The sequence below is a fragment of the Bombus terrestris genome, chromosome 2 (assembly GCF_910591885.1).
Source record: "Bombus terrestris chromosome 2, iyBomTerr1.2, whole genome shotgun sequence".
Lineage (NCBI taxonomy): Eukaryota > Metazoa > Arthropoda > Insecta > Hymenoptera > Apidae > Bombus > Bombus terrestris.
The window spans coordinates 16903667-16927475 of record NC_063270.1 but is presented as its reverse complement, the minus strand read 5'-3'; the positions used below and the strand labels follow the sequence as shown (position 1 = coordinate 16927475).

Here is a 23809-nt window from a genome sequence, read left to right as displayed (position 1 = left end):
CCAAGGATGGAGAAGCGTGGAGATCGTACAAAAGTGGGTAATAGGGGAAAAAGGATAAAACCATTTTTGTCAATTCACTGACTTTTATGTCACTCGATGACTAATTTAAATATTACGGTTGAAGAAGCAAATAATATGACAGATTCGAAGATATATGTAAGCCTCGTAGGAAGAGATGATAAACCCACGATGTTTTTATTAGGTATTAATTCTTATGTTAACTAGATTGATATGAGACTGCATAATTAACGTTATTACTCATAATTTCTTTTATTCTATATTTTTCCTTCGTTTCTTTTAGTACCAGTCTAGCGTTTTTTTTTTTTTTTTTTTTTTCGAACACGGATACTGGTGGATTGGTCGACGAAGAATCGATATCGTAGCGACGCTTCTTGTTTGCGAAACGATGCGAGACAGATCGCGCGAGCGAACTGTCGCGGCGTACTGAATTTTTTACCGCGCTTTGTTCGATGTCGCGTTCCCTACTAAATTATAGTTTTGTTTGGGCTGTTTCGTTCACGCGAAACGGTGATTCTTGACCGAGACGATTCACAGTGCGACATTTGAATGAGGATTCGCGACACAAATCGAAATTCGTTAGCCACGTTCGCACAACAGGTTCACACGTCCGTACACCATGTTCGCACGTTCGCAGGCAACGTTCTCGTGTTCCACAGTGTGTTATCTGAATGAGAATTCAGGAAAAAGGTAAAAAAATTCATACAATGTGGAATTTTCCTGAAACTTGATACCTTCTCGATATTATCTTTGTATGACGTATAATGAACGAGTGAGCTAATCTTCAAGTGATTCGATCGTGATGGAGAAACGATTTTTACTAATCCTCCATCGATTTTTGGGATTAGGTTATTTAAATTATTATAATTACGTATATGAAATTATAATTGACATTTATATTATTTACAGACTGACGATATCATCGAATAATAAGATCAAAATCGAACAATGATTATTCCGATTTTTGTTCACTTCATGTCACGCTGTGCGATTGTGAGATTTAATTGCGCGCGTTAATTCCGTGCACGCGGTCCTTTTAATCCGATTAATGGACCTCGTTTAAATATCAGTATTTGATTAAAGTTATTCGAAAACATTAAATAACAAATAAGATTATTTGAAATATTTCGAAACATTCGATTAGCTCGATCTTATGATTTCTTTGGAAGAATTTTATGTAAATGTTACTTTGATGATACTGTTACTTTGCAAAGTCATATCATATAATATTGAAATATTATACATAATATTTATTTAAGAGTCCTCTACAAGTCTACGAAACTGAAACTTAAATTTCACACAACCATTGTTGGTTTAAATATCGAACCTATGATCGATACCGCGAATATAACTTCTTCGTTGAAAGTGAAGGGGTTAAAATGAAATTTCTGCCATATAGCAACGTAAATAATTACTCTTCTTCCATTCTTCGCTTTGTATCGTTATAATATTAATTAGCTTCGAAGCAGGCATTTTAATTGTTTCCGTTTAAACATCTCCATCATAGTGCTTTACGTTACAAGCAGATATCGTGTTCTACATTAAACAAACATTAAACCAATTAAAACGCAAGCCCACACATTATAAATCAATAAACGTGTTCATAATTTTCATTCACCGTGCTTGCGCTCTTCATTATCGATATTACACTCACACGTCCTTCCAAAACGCGTTTCGATTCTTCTTTCACCCCTCAACCACCCCGTATCACGATACAGACGTTGTAAAATTAGCGATATTAAGCGGATCTCGTTCGAATAAATTCTCGTTGCTGACGCATTAAAATTATCGTATTTCGGCGATTCTTTCATCAGACGATGGAAAATTACACGCAAACACGGGGAAAGCATTTGTATTATTAATGCAGAATTCGACGATAATTTCGAGGCCGCGGTTTCGAGATCGAACCTCGTGAAATTGCGAAGGCTGACTCGCTAAAAGCACTTGGACGCCACGGACCAATTAGCATCTTCATAAATTACTGGCGAATTACTTTACGAGCTGATTGTGATAAAATCGCTGGAATACGTCTCATTTCGAGTCGACTCGCTTAACGAATGATAACAAGGAATTACGCGACCAAGCTTAACTATCTCTATTAAACACGTACATATACGTTCTCAAATCGAATATCTAATTATTTACTAATTAGAAAATAAGATCGTGTACACGCGAAAGTCTTGCCCTTCCTTTCCTCTTTCTAATTTTTTCTATTTCTTTCTATTTCTCCCTGTTCTCTGTTTTCACCTCATTAATTTCCTTCGACAACTGCCGCTGTCGCAGCTTATTATCGGCGGCATTGTCAACATGGCTGGTGCATCATTATATCACGAATCGACCAAGCGATAACGCGACGATTGCGAAATTAAGTCAGCCATTGAAGCTGCCGTGAACAGGGTTTAATAATACGCGATTATCGGTGGATCACTCCTTTGGCCAACGGGTACAAGTAAATTATGTCCCCTGTTAATTAATGACACCCCCAATAATGTGTTATTAGTTTCTTTATGGAATCTGGTTTAATCGATACCTTAATTGAAATTTAGTCCATTATGGCGTTCGTTGGGTGTAAAATTTCACTTTAATTATACGCTTAATGCCTTTGCTCGAGCGTATGTTTGTTGAGATTTTCTTTTAGAATTTAATATTACGTTGTTGTTCGGACGATGGTAATTATCGTAAACGATCGATGCCGTTCTTTGTGGTTAGATCTAATTGAATTCGAATCTTGATAGCGATATAAAAATTATAAAAAAATAGCGTGACTCACCGGTGGTTCACGTTATCGCATAAAATGAAGCTGTTGCGAACCACCAGTGAGTCACGCCACACGTTGATCGCGCTGGTTTATGCTGTGAAATGAGCGTTAAGACAGGATAACTCGTTTTGAAATAACATACGTCGCACGCGCGAATTAATTAACATTATTATTCTAATGCTTCGTTCTTGAATTAATAGGTAAGCTGGTAATCACGAGATTTAGACAGAGCGTAATTTCGTTCTTTTAATAACAGCAATGCCAGGTGAATGCCTTTTCGATTTCAAGCAATCTATCAAATGTTATTTTCCAATCTTAATAAGGAGAATGTAATTCTTTGAAAAAGAATAAGAATATAAAATACCATGCAATATCTTCTCATTCTTTGAACGTTTGCTTTCGAAACTATATCAGAATTTATTTTTAGATACAATAAATCAAACACTCAAAAGATATAAAGCAACAGGAGAAGATAGAGGAAGATAGAACACTTAAGAATATAAAATACTTTCTTTGCTTCTTAAACTTTGCTTTATTATTTTCAAATGTCATAAATATTCGATTACTCGATAGTCGATTATTCAATCGTTACTCGATTCAGAACGTCGGTGATGTAACATCTGGCAGATTTTCGTCTCTCGTTTATCGAAGAGACGTGTCTCGTGTCGAGTATTTCTCTATCGACGATATTTTTCATCCTTCGTGAGGAATTTTCGAAATCCTTGGCAATCCCGTCTAATGGATTACATTCGCGGGGATGTTCTTACAGAAGCAGAGCTACTTCTCCCGGCTGGCAAAGTCCTACCCGATTCTAAAGCTCGTTGATGTATACGATCGTCAAGTAAAGACCGTGAAAATCACGAGACATCGCGTGATTTCTACTGACTTCCGTTTCTTATTGCGCCACAGTCGTTCATACGGGTGTACGTGTTGGACAACGTCTACGTTTGCATTCTGGTGCACATACTTTTTTACGTTGCTCTGTGGTACGCCACTACGGTAAGTGCAACTGTAAATTTTGCTCGGAAAATTTAAGATAAATTTTTTCAACATTTGCAGATAATCCAAAATTACCATACAATACATTTTCCGCTGTCGTATTATACTTTGATATTTCTCTTATAATTTCTTTTCCATGAAGCTCGAAGAATTCAAATCAAACATTATAATTGTTAAAATTTACCAATCGAAACCAATCTTTTTCGAGAACTATAATAATCTATCGATAATTTAAAACAATTAATTGCAGTGATTGGTGCGACTGCGATGATTTTTTTAACGCTTCTATTACCTTCGAAATGATTTGTGTCAACATTCCTAGACTTCTTATTTAGTAATTTAGTACCATGCTAATTATAGACATCTAAAATTTCAATTACATTATTAATTAATTAATTAATTAACTAGTGTTTAGGAGGCTTAATTTGTTTCTTAATTGTAGGTGATAAGAAAAATGGAGAAGGCGAATAAGGAGATGCTAAAAATCATGGAGCAGAACAGAATGGTGCGTCGACTGACTGATAATAATAGAAATTCAATCGTATCGATTTCTCGTTTAAACGATTGTTGCAGAGACTGGAAGACGTAGTGGCGTTGAAAGATAAGAAAACGGAATACGACGAGGCGGTGGTTAAAGTGGTTGGTGTCTAGAAGAAACTTTCAGTTCTTTCAAAAATCACAATAAACAATGAATAAGTGAATTTCATTAAAAATTTTCAGAAAGAAACGCAGAGATTAACATCGCAGGAACTGGAAAACGAGGTAACTGAAAGTTCAACCGTCTTGTTAATGTTATAAATATGTCTAAAGATTTTCATCTTTTTATTCTACTTTATTTATAATTCTACCTATAACAACTTAATTCTATAATTAGCAAAAACATAGGTGCACGTGAACGAAATATTTTCAATTACAAAAAAGGGGTAGTTTCCATTGCGATTTCCAGGAAGTAACTTACAACCTTCGAATTTTTATCCTTCGATCTCGTTCTCGTTTCGATACACGAAAATCTGACGATTTTAAAAAGAATTACGACGTAACATGATCTTCCATACTATCTTAAAGCTTACGAAACTTAACAAAAAAAAAAAAAAAAAAAAAAAACGAATTTAGTTGCAAAATAATCTCAAAGACGAAGCAACCATGGAATTAAGTTTCCAAAACTCCTAGCCCCATAAGATTCGTTTGCTTTATCGAGTCTCAATAAGATTATTATAATTCAGATGCAACGTCTAAGCACGGAACTGATCAACGCGGAGGACAAGCTACTGGAACTGGAGAAAGTGGTGAAGAAAGTATCGAAAAAGCATTTCTTCTATATGAAACATAACACGGAATTCCTTCTATAGAGAAATTCCTCGATTGTCATTAACTCGTAGTTGATTTCCAGTACATATCCGGCGGAGAATCGTGCAAGAGTTCTGCGGGCGACGTCGCTGACCGAGAAAACGAACGCGCGGGGCCGTGTTTTGGCGAAGGACGAACGGTCTCGCTCGAGAATCTCAAGGTACGTTTCAATTAAACTGTGTGCACCGATTTTCCCTACGTGACGGTGTTCTGTAATTGTCAAGAAAATGAAGACGGGGAGGGCGGTTTACCTCTTACTACCGGTTGCGCCAGTCGTTGTAACAGCTTGGGCCAGCGTTCCCAAACCGCCAGCAAAACGGAGACGAACAGATTGTTCAGGAATTCTGTTAGGGAACTCGCGACCACCGGGACGCGACGTGTAAAGTTATTTCGGTGTCTGGCGAACGAAATTGGGGAAAACCATAGGACTCTCGGTTAGTTAAGACGCATTCAACGGAATAGTCGAGGCTTTCGAACCCCGTGGAAGAGTTAATGCTGACGTCGATAGGATTGTCGTCGTATTATTGTTAGGATTATTGTGTGTCTTGATTACGTAATGTATCGATAGATCGCTTGGATAATGGACCACGGTAATCCCTTATTGATAATAATTAGTCTGTGGATGTTTATACAAATTTGCGGTACTAGGAATACAATCGAGGAAATTGAATGTAAATAGAGGTTTGCTTCATCCCTTAAATGTTATGAGTATTCTGCTTTGTATGTTTTGCATACCTTTGCTAATTTTCATAGTGAAAGCATAGTACTTACTCTGACATTATCTTGTTAGAAAACATACTTTTCGTTCCTCTTCGATCACTATTATTATTATTATTATTATTCTACTTATATTACTTCGATAGGTTAGATTAGATATAATAAGAACTAGAGAAATTAGATCAATGATTGAAGAAAAGTATTATTGTTGTATTGGGTATAGATATTCTACAATTGTAAATAGTCGAAGGCCATTCGAAACTGACAAGAAAGAATTAAATAAATATACACAAAAATGCTAATTAGAAATAGTATTTATTTAAATTTTGAGCAACTTAGTAAAATTATTTGCATGTCTTTTACTTTAAAGAAATTTAAAAAAAGATTTCGTTGTATTTTATGCAAATTAATTTTCTTCTTTAATAATCGTCTTTGTGTTCTATAGAAAGAGTATGCTCTCCAGAGAGAATATCAGAAAAGAAACCTCTATTTTTACATTTCTCGTAAATGGATGAGCACCTGCGATCTATTTAGTAATAAATTATATCATATAAGAGGTTCGTTATTGATCGAATATCGAATTGACATTAATGAGAATTAATAGAAATATGTTTCACATTGTGTTGAAGATACTCGAACCGTCGTTTCCACCGCCGCAACCACCGGAACCTCCACCTAGGAAGTATGGGATCTTTGTCTCTCGACCTCCTGGCCAACGTCGTCCACCTCCCGCGGCTTCAGCTGCGACCGCACCCCCAAAAATCGGACACAAGTAACTACGCATCCGTGGAAGCTTCCGAGGAATCCACGATTTATCACCGTAAGCGCTATTTTACCCATTTTGTAACCTTTTTCTTATATAGAATTTATATTTCTCGTTAAATAAAAGCGTTTCTAAATATTGCAATTAACGTCACAAAGAGAACTTAAGAGAACTTAGTTTTAAGTTATGTCCGTGGTAATATTTGATTCTTATATTACGTCTGCGAAATATTAGGTTGTTCCAAAAGTTTCTTTCGTTTCATAAGTGGAATAATAGATGCATAACATTTTTTATTTTATATTATTTTATGGATTTACGTATGATCCATTTTGTAGTAGTAGAATAAAATGGATCAAACGTGATTCGATAAAATAATATAAAACAAAAAATGTTGTGCATCTGCTATTTCCTTATAAAACGAAAGGAACTTTTGGGACAACCTAATATTTCGTAATTTGTCGTCAAATTAGATAATTATCCTCTTAAACGATAGCTAGTTTACCCGAGTTTAATTAATTAATCTCCATAAAAAGGAGAGAATAAAATATCACCGATTTACTTTCCCTTTTCCCTACTAGCAAAAGGAATAGACGAAGCATCGGCTGGCAATATAATCGAGATTACCATAACTTTTTCAAATATTTTATAAATTACCGACAGAAATTATGAGTTTGTGTGAATTTGCATACATTTGCACACAGGAATTTGCATACATTCTTAGCAAGTTACAGACGTTAGTTTAGACACGATTTTTCGAATACCTTTTCATGTCGAAAGTGACTTTTATGATTCTTGATGATTTCAGAGCCTGATAAATTCATGTGGAGTGCTGGAGATCGTCGACGAGACGATAGACGAAGAAAGCGACCAGGAAAATTCTCTAGTAGTGGCATTTCGACGCGTTTTAGTATGAAAAAATTGCACGACGAGTCTCTGAAGAATGTGACACCTTTTACCAGATCGTTGTTGGGTCTCGTCACAGTTTTCACGCAGCAAAAATATTAAATATACTGCTTGAAAATAGACTATATAATATATTTCTTAAATATATCAGTCACAAGTACTTGCAATAAATTGAATAATATATAGGAAATATTACGCATTTCCTACTTTATATTTATCTTCTTTATACATAATTATAATCACATATATAAAATATTGCTTGTCCTTTTCTAGCGAGATTGACTTGTTGGGATTAAGTATCTCTAATGTCATCTAATTGTCGTTTCTGCCAAGTCATTCAACTATTCATCAGCATGCATTGGATATTTACTTGGTGCATATCGTTAATCGTAATTTGCAAAATTAATTACCACGTTTACGTCGAATACTAGTGTCGAGGAAAAACGATATTCGGATTACACGATCATACATTGTAGATTATCAAACTTTTTCTCACGCGACTATAGCAATTACGAAATACGTTGACGTCTTTACAGACGTGTGTCAGAGTGCAACGCGTATACAATGACTCTGTGGGAAAGTGAAATTGAAAATAGAATCAAGTTTCAATGCATATTGAGTAGAAAAGTGGCAATTGAAGCAAAATCAATTAACCGAGCTTAAACGAATTTATGAAAATTTATTATTATGGAAATTTATGAAGTAAAGCGAACGTATCTATATGGACTTTGAAGATAGTACGTGACTGATCTTTTGTCTGATCTGGACGCGCACGTATCATTGCCCTTGGGCAAACTGGTTTACTCGAAGAAAAATTCTTTTTGTTCTACGTACGCAGGATATATCGTGGAACTGGAAAATACATTTATTCAGGATTGCGAGAGCAAGCATCGTATTACATGTGTAGAACTGTTGTTGAAAAACAATTTCTCCATATAAATGTTTATTCCGTTGTGTATCGAGATATCGAAGAATGAGAAGAACATTTTGATGCTGTTGATATTGACAAAACAATAACATATTTGATACTTGTATTTGACAAAATATTATTTGTACTAACGAAGAAAACTGAAATTATTAAATGACATAAATAAAACTGTTTCAAAGAAAATTTCATGTTCTACTTTTCCAGTATCTTATATCGTAGAAAGAAATTAGAGTGAATAGTTTTTGATTTAAGAAGAATACTGTTTCTAACAATTTCCATACTTAGTATTTCCATTAAAAATTTAATATTCTATTAACAATTAAAACTGGAGATTACTAGAAATACCGCATGTAGAGGAAAAGAAACAATACGGAATTAATAAATTAATTAATAAATTCATACTAAGTGGAAAGTCGATTAAATACGAATCTGTATTTGTTTTATCCGATAAGATATAGAACTCGTGCGCTATCAGAACAAAGTGAAAAATGCTTGTTAGGTGTTCGCACCGGTTCTCGCCAGACAAACTGGCGAATAAACGAACCACGGCACGAGATCGGCCGATCCGATCGCTGCGAGTTGCGGCCGAGTGTCCAACTTTCACTGACAACTCGTTAGGTCCGTAGGCCGTGGTTTCGAATCATTCACAGTCATTCCGCGACGTCGGTAGACCGCGGCAGCGTCGCTGAATTCCTCCAATCGGAACGCATTCGTCATCGAATACACACATAAGTTTTTGTACTTGACCTGACAAATTCAATTATTTAATCAAAACGCTATAATTTCCCGTAACTTTGTGCCCGTGTCGAGTACAGCATTAATTAGAGTTTAGAAAGCTTTGTTACCGCTCGTGTTCGTGTCAGTGATTTCACTTTTAACGGAGCAGTGTTTCAGTGCATTCCGCGGGCTACAAACCAGTTTTGCGCCGATTCAATTTTAAACAAAGAAAGGGAAGAATCCGATTCGGAGGAGTATTGGAAAAATTTGACTTGTGTGGCTCAGTTTTAAGTATAGTGTTCCATCGTTCGGGATTGCGTTGGCATTGCGACACACGGGATCGAAGAAAGTGGAAGTGAACAGAAAGCGAAAGTTCTGCTATAACATCCTCCACGTTGAAAGTTGACGATCCGTGACCACAGGCTTAGCACATCGTCTATGCTTCTCACGAGTACGTATTGTTTCGCTATGTGTATTTACATGCTCTTAAAAATCAGGTTAAGGCGTTGTAACGTGGCTATTGCATAACTTGAACGCTCTCCTTTCAAATTCTTACGGAGACCTTAATAATTCTAAGGTCCAATTTTGTCGGCAAGTAATTATTAAATATTAATCAACATTGTTTAACATTTTTTTGTTTAATTATTACTAAACATACAAATTATTTCAGGCAATAATTGTATAAGAATTTCTTTCACCTGCTGGAACAACCTTATGTCCATAAGAAAAACGCTAAAACTAACCGGGCTATACTAACTGACTAATACTAATATTTTCTAACAATGCTGATACTATCCTATTTAATTACTATTAAAGAGAATATAAAAATATCCAAAGTAACAACTGTACAAAAATTCCTATTTTCAACTCAGAATTCCAACCGATTATAGTATTTAATTGAACCCGTATGTTCTAACAATTATCGATTAATAATCGCCAGAAATAAATTCTTAACTACCATTGCATTACTACATTACAGCGCGATAAACACGTTCATAAAGAAGCAAAGCAAAAATTGAAAGCTGCAGATATACGAATACTATGTAACTTGCACATCAGGCGGCATTACGAAAGATTACGGTAGCTACAAAAAGTATTTGCACATACCTTTCTTTCCCAATAAAACGTTTTCCTATAAAGACTCCTAGCCCCTATACATGTTGAAACATGTTGCGATGCATGATACACGTTACAATATATGCGTATCAGAAGCAACTTGTATCGATGTAGGAATCAGAATCACGTTTTAACTGAACCGATCGGGACGCAGGTTTTTTCCACGTGTTACGCGAATCATCAATTAGTTTACAGTAGGCTCTCATCATTGTATTTTGTTTTCTAATCCTTGAGAGACCTGTTTCCATCTGGTATCGAAAAACAGAGTTATCCATAGGCAAATAATTTCTATAATCGCTCGGTTTGTTCGTGTTTACTTCTCATAATAACGTGAAATTAGAAAACCTGTTTCTCTTAATTAACCATCACTTTGTTCGTTTCTTTTTCATCTTTAATTCTTTATTTTTTACAGTCAATGTCGCCCTCTGTTATTGACGATTAATATTTGGAGAATAATCAGACATTGTAGCACGCATATTTCGACATTGGTATCGCATCACGAACGAAGGAGAATCGGTAATCCGGTAGACTGGAACTGGTGCAGATTTCATGAAACGCAGGTGTCGACGCATGCATAGCAACGTGCTTCAACGTGTACAGGAGCCTGAAGGTTTTACATTTCATTCTCAAGGTATCAAATGTTTATCGTGATATGAAAGTATCACTAAACCATGCGAAACTTAATATACTTGGACCTAATTGAGCAATTGTTACGATAAATAACAATCGTTTCCAACGATACCAACGATAAATTCGAGACAATAATTGTTGCTGCTTTAGCAACCGGAGTGCCTCTGTCTAGCGCCGAGAGTTTGCATCGCAACATTCGAAGCCATTGCGTCTGTTTTTATATTATCCTCGAGCATTCGACTATTGTTCTTCGAATTTCAAAGATTCTACAATAGCAGCGCTATCTTCGGCAACGTTCGGCGACTCGACGGCTTAGCAACAGCTCACCGAACTGTCAAGGCTGTCAACGACGGCCGATAACTGTTTTCCGTTTCATCGTCTTCGTTGACATCTCACGTTTCATTGTCGAAAATGCTGTTTGATCGCGGTTTCGATCGCTGTTTGCACAAAAATCTAAAATTCTCCAATGAGACGAACAGCACGTATACGGCATAAATCGGCGAGTTGCGCTCGGCCTACGCACTTACGCGATCTCGCTTTGTAATTTACAAATCTACCATCACGTGTGATATTCACCGTGCTCGACGTTAATCCGTTCTAATTTCTCTCTAATTGTTCGCGCCCGTACAAAGTTTAGAAGTGCAATTTCGATTTATTTACTCCGTTACCTACGTTAAATATTATGATCGTTTCGTTAATCTAGTTTTGAGTTATAGTAAACTCTTATAACTTTGTATAATTTCCCTAGTCATACGAGAATATTATTAAATCATAGTATATTTAGACTCGATTAATTAGTACGTAAATGTTACGATAAATACGCTTGTTTCCAACGGCTCCAACGTTAAGTTCGAAGCAATAATTGTTTTTGCCCTAATAATCCCCTGATAGTTGTAATGAACTCTTGTTTTGATAATCTCCTCGTCTCGCGTCCGTGATTATTTATTATCGGCTTGATCTTTCGTTCTAATTTATTCCGACGCAGCGTAGACGCCTCCGACGTTACGTTCTAAACAACGATGATACGCAATAATATTTTTGTAGCCACTGTAATTCCAAGACGATGTCAATTTATTGGACTCTTGTCCTCGCTGTAATTCTGATACGAAGATTAATATCGGTAATATAACCCTCTTTGTCTGCTAATCCTTCTAAGACCTTGCGTCTTAATCGACGGCTATATTAGGTGTAGCAGAGCGAGGATTAAAGTTCAAACAGCAAATCCAGCCGCGCGGCGTGTTCTTCCGATCCGGTCCTTGAATCGGTAGAGGCCGCAGTGAATCGAGGATCGTCGATCGGTGCGGACGTGACGTTACAAGGACGCCAGTCGGCATGGCTATGGACACCAGCACTGTGCGTCTCGTGATATTCCTCGGGATGTTCCTCATGTTCGCCGGTGACTACAGCTACGTGATCTTCACGATTTTCGGTCGATCGTCTCGGCAAAATATCACTGAACCGGTTAAAAGTCTGGAGGATCCTGCAAGCAAGATTCCTGGAGATAGGGTAGCCTTGACGACGGTGAAGAAGGATAACGAGAAAGAAAACGGTAAGGAATAATTTACAAGCGCATGAAATCTCGACTATCGACGCGCTAACGAATGTTCGTAATGTAATTGTAATTTCCGGAAATGTTATGCTAATGTACTTGTGCATTCTAACGAGTCATCAGATTTTTTATCGTGGTTTCGTGTGCGGTTTCGTCCCGGCGTGTTAAAGGAAGTGTTAATTCCGTTATTCGGTGAGTTTGATCTCATTGATCGATCTATTGATTGAGTTTGAGTTCGATTGAATCCCATGTGGATGAAGAGCTTCGATCGGCTACTGATTTGTAATGCGTTGAGCTGTAGATAATTAAAAGTAGAGTATTATTCCCCTTACTCAATGAAAGTTAATATTCGTTTTGTTAAAGGTATTTGCATAGTCTTAGTAATTACAGAAACAACAAATTTGATACAAATTTTATATGATTCGTTATTCAAGGTGGGGACAACAATGACTCGCGTTGTATATTCATTAAATTCGTTGAATAAATTGTGTTCCATAATAGTCATCAAATTGGAGAAATTCTTACTGCGAGCGAGAGAGCATAATGTACAAAATATTGAACTCTTTTATCCATCAAATTGGATTTCAAACAATTTGAGAGAAAAATTCATCGTATTAATGTAACAGAAATTCCTTAATCCTCGTTCCAGAAATTTACTACATTTTTTACCTGCAGTTTTACCTGAAGCGATTATCTTTTTAGGTTCTGATCGTTGATTGTTTGGCGCTATTTGTGTACATTTAATCGATAGTGTGCAGCATGTAGAGTGTATTATATTTTTCGTTAGTCGTGTACGAGTCAACTATCCGAATTAATAAAATTTCTTAAAAATTTTTATTATTCGCTACACATTTACAAAATACGATTTGCAGGCTTTTACGATATTGTTGTCAAGTATTATCCACTTAGTATATTTTCACCAGGTTCCTTACGCAATCTTGGAATAAAATAGAATCAATTGTCGCAACCGTGACAATAGATCATCGAAACATTCCACGGCCCAGCTGTCCGATTTAATTAATATTTCTCGCTTTAACGACCCGATAATTCGTATTAATCACAAGACTATATAACTCGAAGCAAGAAAACAATAAACAGATCGAAATAAACGTTGAAGATAAACAAGTTGGAGAGCAAAATAGTGAGAATTGTTTACTTAAATTATCTACCTAAAAGGTAAAAACATTCGTAGCTTGATTTCCAAGGCGAGATACATTAAAGATGCTATTCTACAATATAAACTAATTTACATAAACATTAAATATTCATTAGTTCGTTAATGGTGGGATATTTAGAAAAGTTTATGTAACTTATATATAAATTACTTTACAGCGATCTCGCGACGCGCGAAGATGATGACGACGATCAAGACGGCTTGCTTGCCCAAGCTTATATGCGAACTGACCTCGTCCGTCCATCAGGATCAGCTGAGTGAGATGGAACGGTCACTGTTAAACTTAATCAGGTAAACGACGAGTTGTTTGTTTCTCCTAAGTAGATAAGTCCAAGGACAGAAAAGAAATTAATGCATAGCTCGATTTAAATTTCCTTATAAATTATCGATCGAATTATTTAACAATTTTGGTCATTGATTTTGCCCAAATGTGTGTTCAGTGTTAAAAATTCTTTCGTCGAATGTTTAGCACTAGAGCTAGCGATGATTAAAATATAAAATTGGACTAACAGTCCATATAAATTTCTCTATAAATTTCCTTATAAATTAATGATCGAATTATTTAACAATTTTGGTCATTGATTTTGCCCAAATGTGTGTTTAATGTTAAAAATTCTTTCGTCGAATGTTTAGCACTAGAGCTAGCGATGATTAAAATATAAAATTGGACTAACAGTCCATATAAATTTCTCTATAAATTTCCTTATAAATTAATGATCGAATTATTTAACAATTTTGGTCATTGATATTGCCCAAATGTGTGTTTAATGTTAAAAATTCTTTCGTCGAATTTTTAACACTAAAACTAGCGATGATTAAAATATAAAATTGGACTAACAGTCCATATAAATTTCTCTATAAATTTTCTGTCTAAATTTCTCTATAGATTTCTATACGACGCTATCAATCTGTCATTTTTACTATTTTCATAGTCCTGCTGTCTAAGCACCCATATAAAGTTATCTACAAATTAGTATTCCATAAAAATTCCATCGCCTACTACACTGAACCGTCTAGAAACATTAAGAAACCGAGCAGTAACTTTTCTTTTCAATTAGAAAATCATCCGCGTAGTGGTTCATCAATATTCCAAGTCCTCCGTGGAAATACATTTTCGATTGCCGCTATGTACCAAGTAGTCCGAAACGTTCCGCTTTTAACCGGGTGAAAGAAACGAAATAGATCATGACGAAGAAACAGCAATTACGCACTAAGAACGTTTACGAACCGTTCGACAGAGTTGATTGACGTTCGAAACCTCCGGGATGATGGAGCAGTTTCGCGCTGCAACTTTTACGACACCTCACAGGGCGCTCGTAGCTCGTCCACTTTCATCATCGACTCGTTCCAGTTTACCACTTTCACTTTCCACTTTCGATCACCATCGACGGTAATGCGAATTCGCTGGATCATGAGATTCTCGATAGGTCAGCAACCATAATAAGAGACACCAATGTCACGTTGTGAAATTTATATTACATCCTGGACTGAGTTGGACTGTTGTCCTCGTTCTGTTTACGAGCTATCAATGTCTCGATATTGTTCAATGGTATCTCGTAGCTCAAGTTAATTGCTTCCTAATTTCGTATAGATAAATCGTATTCTATCGTGGATTGCTTGTCGAAACGTTGGTCTTGTTCTTTTTACTGGCTGCCAATGTCTCTCGATATTTGTTTTATGGTATGTTCAACATCAAGATGAGATTTTGGATGATGGAGTTTCTCAATTTTTATAGAAAGATTGTATTCTATCGTAGCTTGTGCCGAAACATTGTTCTTACGAGTTATCGATATCTCGATAGTATCTTCTAAATCAAGCCACGTATTCTATAAGGTCAATTTTTATACGAAAATTGGTAAAACGTTCGATCAAGGAAGACGATCGCTTCGTTACAAAATCGTTAAGACAATTTACGCGCGTTACGAATCATTGATTCAACAACCTGACTACGCAATAGCGAACTGTTAATTGAACAATAAACATAGCCACACGCACTCACACAACGTTGCAATCTCGCGCCACCTAGAAACCTTATTAAATCAGCCATACTTTATACGTAAATCGAGCCCAGCGTTCATAAACAACAATATGCAGCCTCTGGACACCACTCCCTCCTGTCGGAGAATTAAACGTCAGCTCGTCGGATTACCTTCCAATCTGCAGATTACACCGATGGAGCAGTGTACGCGCCGAATGCTCTCTTCGATCGTCGGAATATCGATCAGCGCGGTCGAAGCTTGATCCTGGTGCACGAAACAACAAGCCGAGCGCACAGGCCAAACAAACGTCAGTTCGATATCTCGCTAAACAGATGCAGTCGAACAGTCAGGCTCGATATCGTTGCTCGCGAGGATGCAGCGTGTCATCGAAAATTGGATGGCGAGCTGAGCGGACCCCGCGTTGCGCAATTTTCAATGAACGAGCGTTCGACGTTGAACGATCGCGCACGAAGGTTACGAAGCACGTCGCGACGCTGGTTCGCCGCGTTGAAATTGGATGACGCCCGCAGTATCTCGCAATATTCGTTTACGATCGAGAGGCGAAACGCAGCCACGCGTCGCCACCATCGGGGGTCATTTTGCTCGCTGATTAAAAGCAAAGTTATGTTAAACCGGCCAAATATTGACCGCGACGATGCGCGGTCGGCTCGCGCTGTTTCGATCCTGCTCCAAATCTCCGCGTTTCAACGCGATTTGGGGCGGATTTCACGTTGTTGTTTTCTCCTCTTCTCTTCTTTTGCGCGTGTATGTGTTTTTGCGAGATGTAGGTATTGATTGAAAGAGAAATTGTCATGCGGGATTTTTCGCACTGGAAACTGCGAATGAGCAGGAATTTTTTGTTCCACTGCGGGACACGTGGAATTTGAAATCAAGAGGGAAATATCTAGTTTTCTCTTCCATAGATTCCTGCCATGTAGACACGTGTTTTAAACTCGAGTAATTTGTAGCTTTAATTGAATTTTATGAGCTGGGAATCCGAACTGACAGAGTAGAAACTTTATTTCGTAATACGATGTGACGGTGTAATTTCCAATCATGCGAACAATTTCTATACTCTTTGTCGCCACCTCTCAACTAGATGGAGATCAATTAAATCGAAAACTCGGTTCGGTTGGGGTCGCGAACCTTCAACGACATGAACCCTCGAGGTGGTGGTAGATTAAGAAGTTCTAATTCGTTTGTGATTTTTGTATGTTTATTTGAAGAGATTTGTAGCGTGCGTGAAGTGTGTTGTATGAACGTAAGAGCCCACTTTCCTCTAAGTATGAAATCCGTATCGTGAGGCACGTAACTGTTCACGTAAATGATGAACGAATGAGTGATGAACGTAAGTGACGAGTGATGAAATAGTTATGAACGTAAGAGAGTATGAAACGTAAGTATGTATGAGACTTGTCTTATTCTCCACGCACGTGTTACTTATATTCTAAGTGTCTGTCTAGGGGCTATGTTTTCGTCAACGTTTTCTACAACGTAGGAATCTATATCTTTGCAATCATGCGACTGTCAAACTGTCGTGGTCGCCTTACAAGTGGTGCGTCTACCGCGTACCAGGTGGACAGTGCGTAGCACAACGTCCCGTTAGCGACATCATCCGGTGACCTATTGTCGAGTTCTAATCCGGGATCGAAGTTCGTCACACGTCATCTGCGTGGACCCGACAGGCGCTTAAAAATGCTAACCGTGTCGTGGACGTGATTCGAATTGTCAACTTTATAATCTACAATGTAGGAAATTCCAACTTCTCAGAAATAGCAGATCTACTGTCCGTATCGTAAAGTTGCGATAATCTCATATCCTCGATATTCCTCTTCCAAATTTCATACCAAATTTATAGTTTGTAAATAGAAGTTGGCGAATGATAAATGTAAAAAATAAAATTGCGGTCAAATATTTACACAAGATAGAATGGAGTTGCAGTGAAAGAGAACAGGGAAGAATGTACGGAGATCTGGTATTTAGCTGCAAGACGTTACTATTTCCGGTCATTAAAGAGCCAGCGGTTTTCCTGCGAGCAAGAGGTCGAAGTACAACGTGAAAGTTCCTCTGCTCTTATGTAAGCCGTCTCGAAAAGAGAACGACCATGTGCTTCTACGTTGACGGAGGCTATAACGATCCGTCACTTTCCTTTTCACGGGTTATTCAATCTTCCGACTTTCTACGACGCCTGAAGCGTGTTCCATTCGAACGTCACTCGTCCCTGAATCCTATTTTACATCATTTAGTCCCTACGAGCGAGGGTAATCGGTGGAATCGATGATATCATTTCGCAATTGGTTACAGAAACATCTCTGTTTTTCGTTTTCTTCTTCTTGTTTTCCGGAGATTGAAAACAGAGGAAGAGAATGGTAGCTCGGCTTTAAAGGTTAATTCGCGGTCGTTGCTCGGCTACGATGCTTCCGTTCATCTCGCGAAATTACATACAGCTCTTTACTTCTCCACGCGGAAATTAAATTTCGTTTCGACCGTGTCGAGCTTAATTGACAGAAATTAAGCTCCGAACCTTTCGTGCTGTTTCTTCCGTTAGAGTAATTAATTAAATAATTAAATAATTGATATCTAGTAAGAATAGTTTTTGGCAATGAATTGATAAAATTCTGTCAGATTTACGTGACAGATATTATTGAAACATCGACGTACAAATTTCTCGTAATTCATATATTTTTTAATACTCTAATTTAATCATGAAAATCCGTGTAAATAAAATTGAAATAATTGGGAAACATAACTTTGTATAATTTAATATTCGTTTCAAACTGATTCATAGTTGCCACTAATTAGTTTTTGTCTCTAAAACAACATCAGGAAATCGCCAAAGAATATACAAAATGTGTGAAGAATACAATGCTTAATCCGATATCCCAGCTTTGATACGGTCGAAAAGAGATTTGTGCACTAAAATCGGCAATCTACAACATTCAAGTTATGGTCACGTTTATCAATACACGTGATAAATCAAAACACTCATAGTAAATCCAAAGGCCGATCTTCGATCATTGCCCCCGAATTTTCCACTCGTTCCCCAACGAAGCGTCAAATTAAAATACACGCAAACGAACAGGAAAAGGAAATAAAAAGGACGCGGAAAAAGTCGAAAGTTAAACAGACAACAAGGAATGATGTCACGGTGGATCGTGATGGTTAACGTCCCGGAAGGATTCGTGCTTTATATTTACTTTTATGCGTGCGTAAACGCCGTTCCCATAGCGAGGCCGATTTTTATGGAACCGCTCCGGGTTAAACCGATCAAGATGGAAAAGCTAAGAAGCCGTTTTGCGTTTGCTCGTTATGCTCGCCTCGAGGCTGCGATCGTAAACGAGAAAACAGGGAGATTTCCCTTTTGCGGCCGCGAGACGTCTTCCTCAGGAGCCATGCGTGACGAAACTGTTTCTTACGACGATCAACCCCCTTCTTCCGACTTCCCGGAGGATCGAACGTGAGTTTCCATATTTTCGTTTACAAGATAAGGCGGACGCCTTTCTTCATCGGCAGTTGCCGTCGCGGATATTATGGATCGTTGTGTCTTCTTTGGGTTTCATATATTTGATATGAAATAGGGTTAACGTAAAAAGAGATTAACGTGCAAAAATGATTCCTCGTGATAAACGCGTTTAAAGTTGTACAAATTGTCTACTTTCATTGTTAATACAGTGGCCATAGGTGGTATTTGCGCATTATTGTATTTATTATAACGTTTATGTATTGGTTGATCAAGTCCGAGTATATTGAGATTTTCATATCATTTGATAGTACTTTCGTATGACTACGAGATTTGACTAGGAAAATGAAACTTAATAAAAAAAAAATACTTTGTTGAAAAATAAGAATATGTACTTGTAAACACTTGGTAGTTATTGTGCGTGATTCTAATTGCGAGTTGTGAAGCGAATAATTATTCTACGAGATTGGGGTTGCTTTCATTGCAAAGAAATTTTTGTCTGTAAAAATCACGATGAAGTCAAAATCGACCTTTTCATCTGAACTTCTTTTTACCAAAACATGTCGCGTATCAACGAGTGAGTATTATATTTGTGAGCTATATAGCGATCGTTAAAATCGAGAGTGATTGGAAGATGTTGGAATCATCTAATAAATTTTCTCACGTATTTCGATTTAATTTGTTGGTTAGAGATCCATTTGTGAGCTATGTTGTAATTTTCAAAACCTAGCAATGATTGGATAATGCATTAATCATGTAATGATTCTACGCGTTTCTCTATTTAATAGAAATTCCTTCGCATGTGCTCTTTATTTAAATTTCTTTCCGATACACATTTTAATTGTGTCATAATTACTAAAATTATCGCGATAATTCATTCTATAAATTTATTTATTTTTACGAATTAATTTATTTTATGAAGCGCGATGCGTTTCAGCGAGAGTTTTAGGCAAAATGAGAGATAAAGAGAGATGTTTCTGTTTTTACAAATAAGATACCAAAGAGAATTAGAAATCATGGAAACGTTTCCTTCGCAACCTTTATTTACAGATTCTATGCTGATATGTGCGTTAATCATAATTCTCTTCGATCACGCAACCAGATAGTAAAAGTTTCAAAAAAGATACACGAATAAAATACGTTTTTATTAAGAATCAGGAATGTCTGCGTTGAAACTCTTGAATATTAAAAAAGATTCATCAAAATTCTAATAATAACAGTACAATTAATTAATATTACATGAGATTATATTATTGATTTTTTATATTGATTATATTATATAAGAAAAGAATCTGAATGAAACATTCATATACAGAAACGAGGAGGAAAGTATCGAATTTTTAGAACAATAAAGCAGAATTACCACCAAAATTCCAATAATAACGGTGCAATTAATTAATATTACATGAAATTATATTATTGATTTTTTATATTGATTATATTATATAAGAAAAGAATCTGAATGAAACATTCTTATACAGAAACGAGGAGGAAAGTATCGAATTTTTAGAACACTAAAGCAGAATTACCACCAAAATTCCAATAATGACGACACAGTTAACGTCAAAAGATATGACAAAATAATCCGAATAAATAATATACGCACAGAAAATTTTATTAAGCAGTAAAATCTACTGGAATCGAAAGTTGGAAACGGAAGTAGCTCGCGTGGCGAGCGTCGACCGGAGGTTCCCAATTTTCCCACATTTCTTCTGAGTTGGTGAACAGGACGGAACCAGAGAAAGGCTGGTTCGTGCAATTCGCAGTCTGTTTCATCGAGCGTAACGATTCTGGTGCACGTATTTACAGACAGCAGTCGATATCGAAAGTAAAAGGCAACTCGCCTTGTGCCTGTTCTTATGCGGCTTGTTCTCAACCAGTTTATCATGGTCAAACGTTGCGAAAGTGGAGTCGATTTCGTGCGTGCCAGTACCGTCGACGTCCGTCGATTATTCTTTCGATCGTTTCGAAACGAGTTTCCGCGACATAATCCTTGCGAAACGTGTTCGTAAATATGACACCTGCTTCGTCTTATTCGCGTGAATCTATTCGCTTTCACAAGAAGGAAAAGCAAGAGATTTTTACCAACCGTCGAATATTGCTAAATTAAATTTTTGTAACGACGTTACATATTTCATATTTGCAGAGAAGAAATTTCACGATAGCTTGGCATAAATATGTATAAAAATAATGTTGGCACTTGTTATAAAAAATAAATGTAGCACAGAGCTATTAGCTTTTAAATAACAGTTGAGTTGTCAAACTTATCTAAATAACAAGTGTCAGTTTGCTTTATTCTGTAACTATTATGAATAGCTTGTAATTCTTGGCAAAATTGATGTTTACTTTTATTGAGATCAGAATACGTTTACGTATGCTTTATTTTATTTGCACCATATCATCTTAATTGTAATTATTTGCAATCGAGTTAAGGCAGCTATATTTGCTTAGAAACTGGAAAATGTTGAATAATCGTCGAATGGCGTTCTATATGATAAAGAAACCAGCTAGTGCATAAATTAATGTTTGGTATTAGCAAGTTCATTGAAGTTATTATATTATCGTATTAGACTCATATTAAACTGCTACAAACTCTCAATCTATCGACAAATAGTATCCAACGATTTAATAAAACTATAAACTGTTCTGGGACTTTAAGTAAAAATATATGTATAGTACATTTATCATACTATTTAAAAAATTTGTAATTCTACAGCTGGGATCATTTTAATAAAATACGTTTGGAAACCGCGCGTTTACATAGGAACAGCTACTGCAAGTTATTAAAGTTTCAACGTTACCGCAGTTTTCCGGAACTCATTGAGCAGCGGACGCTTTGCCAAGGGACTTTAATTTGCAAGAATTAAAGTTCACTTTTCAACTATGGAACAGTGATAAATATTTAGCTAAATATTTACATTAATTAACGTTACGTTAGCGGGGCAACATTTTGATACTTGCGCCGCCCTGGCGAAAGAGGAAGTACAAACGATGAATATTTCATGGAAACTTTTCAGGGACACGAGCTTGAACACGATGGCGGAAGTGCCCTCGAGGTACCACTTCGCGGCGCATATGGGTCAACTGATATCCGGCGTGGAAGGTCAAGGATGTCATAATTTCTACCCTACCTGCCCTCTGCCTGGCTCCAGCGTTCTCAACATGATGAAGAAGATTCGACTGCGTTGACACTACGAAATTATGTGGACAAGCAATGAAAAAATTACGACAACACAATCTGTGATATCGCAGATGATTTTTCTCGTACCGTCGTTACGGAGAGAATTTCGACTTTTTAAAAATTGTGGATAATTTCTGTTTCACTTCGAATGATGTTTCTTACGAGTAAGATATTATCGTAAAAAAGACAAAAAGAAGAAAAGCCTTTTTGGTGTACTTCTTAATACAAGTTGAAATTGGATAGTAACTTCGAAGATAGTTAAGAAACTTATGTCTAGATTAAGTGTACTTAAGGAATAATTTCTATTATCATCATACTCGACTCTAATGAGTACTCATTAGATTAGAAAAATAGAGTTTAATCGATGTAAGATTATTATGAACTACGTTTAAGTGTATCGAATAGTATTTCGTCCCAGAAATCTCGTATATGTACGCGATAAAAATACGCGATAAGTATTTATTTTTCGTCGTCGAGCGATCTTTGATTGCACATCCCTACGTAAAATGTATTACGAAACCACTTGTTTTATAGTATCGCAAATAAAACTTTTTTCAACGTACTAAAATCATTCGCAAACCCCTTACGCTTCTTGAAAACTCTACGTCGTCAAACATTTCTATCTTTCTATTTATTTCTCTGTATTCTAATCAAAGTACCAAACATCTGAAGTTGAAAAATTCCCAAAAACGAGATACATAAGATTACAGAATGTCCATATGCAAAAACGTACAAAATATCAAAAAGTAAAACATTCACTATAGCATTTGTGAGTGAAATATTGGAAGATGAAGCAAACCTGGATTTAGATTTTATTTCTTCATTCTCTTCGTAAAGATATTTTCCACGAACGTCTTATAAATTATCCAAAATTCGCTCTATTTTCCTATCCTTCGACTTAAACGTTTCATTCTTTCGCATGATTCCTCCTCCCAGTCGCGTTGCATAATATTTTGAGCGCGCCTTTGTCAAGTTGCCGGCAATTACGGGACTTTTTCGGTGTTTTCGACCGTAATAGCAGTTTCCACGGCGAATCATCGTCGCTCGAACTGATTTGAACGAGCGCCTGGTCCTTATTTTACCATCGGTGTACGTATAATATTCAGTGAGCGTATAAAACGTTCACAAAGACGTTCAGGCCAGGTAATGTCTCTTTCACTGGAACTCGCTCCTTGTAATTATTTCTCGTGCGCGCCGCTATGACAGAAAAGCTGGCTCTAATTTGTGGTATAGCAATTTATCTTTCCCGTTGCTCGTTATCGTTTCGCGTTTAACCCGCTTGCGATGCTTTCCCACGAAATTAAAGGAAAACGACACCTAAGCATTCGATTGTCACGGCATGTGATGCTCTTTTATACATTTTTTCTTTTTCTGTAGTAATTAATAGTTGTTCTTTTTATTACCGTGTGATTGGTTTCAGTTTGCGTTTAATATATTTATATATTTTTACATTTTGTATCTTATAGACGCCAAAGACGATATTTTATTATTAAAACTTTTGAATTTCGCGGATCTTACCGAAAAATTTTATATATTTACATACGTAATTCGGAAACTTCTTTGATCTCGT

At 36.6% G+C, this 23809-nt stretch overlaps 2 protein-coding genes across 5 annotated transcripts; both read left to right on the top strand.

The window, feature by feature from the left end:
• The first annotated feature begins 3437 nt into the window (after window positions 1-3437).
• On the top strand, window positions 3438-8629 carry LOC100651790. Of its 2 annotated transcripts, none has more exons than XM_048410024.1 (8): window positions 3438-3775; window positions 4218-4280; window positions 4349-4414; window positions 4496-4537; window positions 4999-5066; window positions 5166-5282; window positions 6469-6659; window positions 7408-8626. In XM_048410024.1, the coding sequence occupies exons 2-8, from the start codon at window positions 4230-4232 to the stop codon at window positions 7605-7607; spliced, it is 735 nt and encodes a 244-aa protein (XP_048265981.1). In that variant the 5' UTR covers window positions 3438-3775; window positions 4218-4229; the 3' UTR covers window positions 7608-8626. The 2 variants fall into 2 exon arrangements, with proteins under 2 accessions (XP_048265981.1, XP_012175678.2); XM_012320288.3 differs by having other exon boundaries at window positions 3664-3775; window positions 4999-5070; window positions 5155-5282; window positions 7408-8629.
• A 426-nt stretch (window positions 8630-9055) lies between these two features.
• LOC100651595 lies at window positions 9056-22801 on the top strand. Of its 3 annotated transcripts, none has more exons than XM_003393911.4 (4): window positions 9056-9601; window positions 12083-12445; window positions 13778-13910; window positions 22076-22801. In XM_003393911.4, exons 2-4 carry the CDS (start codon window positions 12229-12231, stop codon window positions 22245-22247), a joined length of 522 nt encoding a protein of 173 aa, XP_003393959.1. In that variant the 5' UTR covers window positions 9056-9601; window positions 12083-12228; the 3' UTR covers window positions 22248-22801. The 3 variants fall into 3 exon arrangements, with proteins under 3 accessions (XP_003393959.1, XP_020722877.1, XP_020722869.1); XM_020867218.2 differs by having other exon boundaries at window positions 12053-12445; XM_020867210.2 differs by lacking the exon at window positions 9056-9601 and adding an exon at window positions 10933-12016.
• The last annotated feature ends 1008 nt before the right edge of the window (window positions 22802-23809 follow it).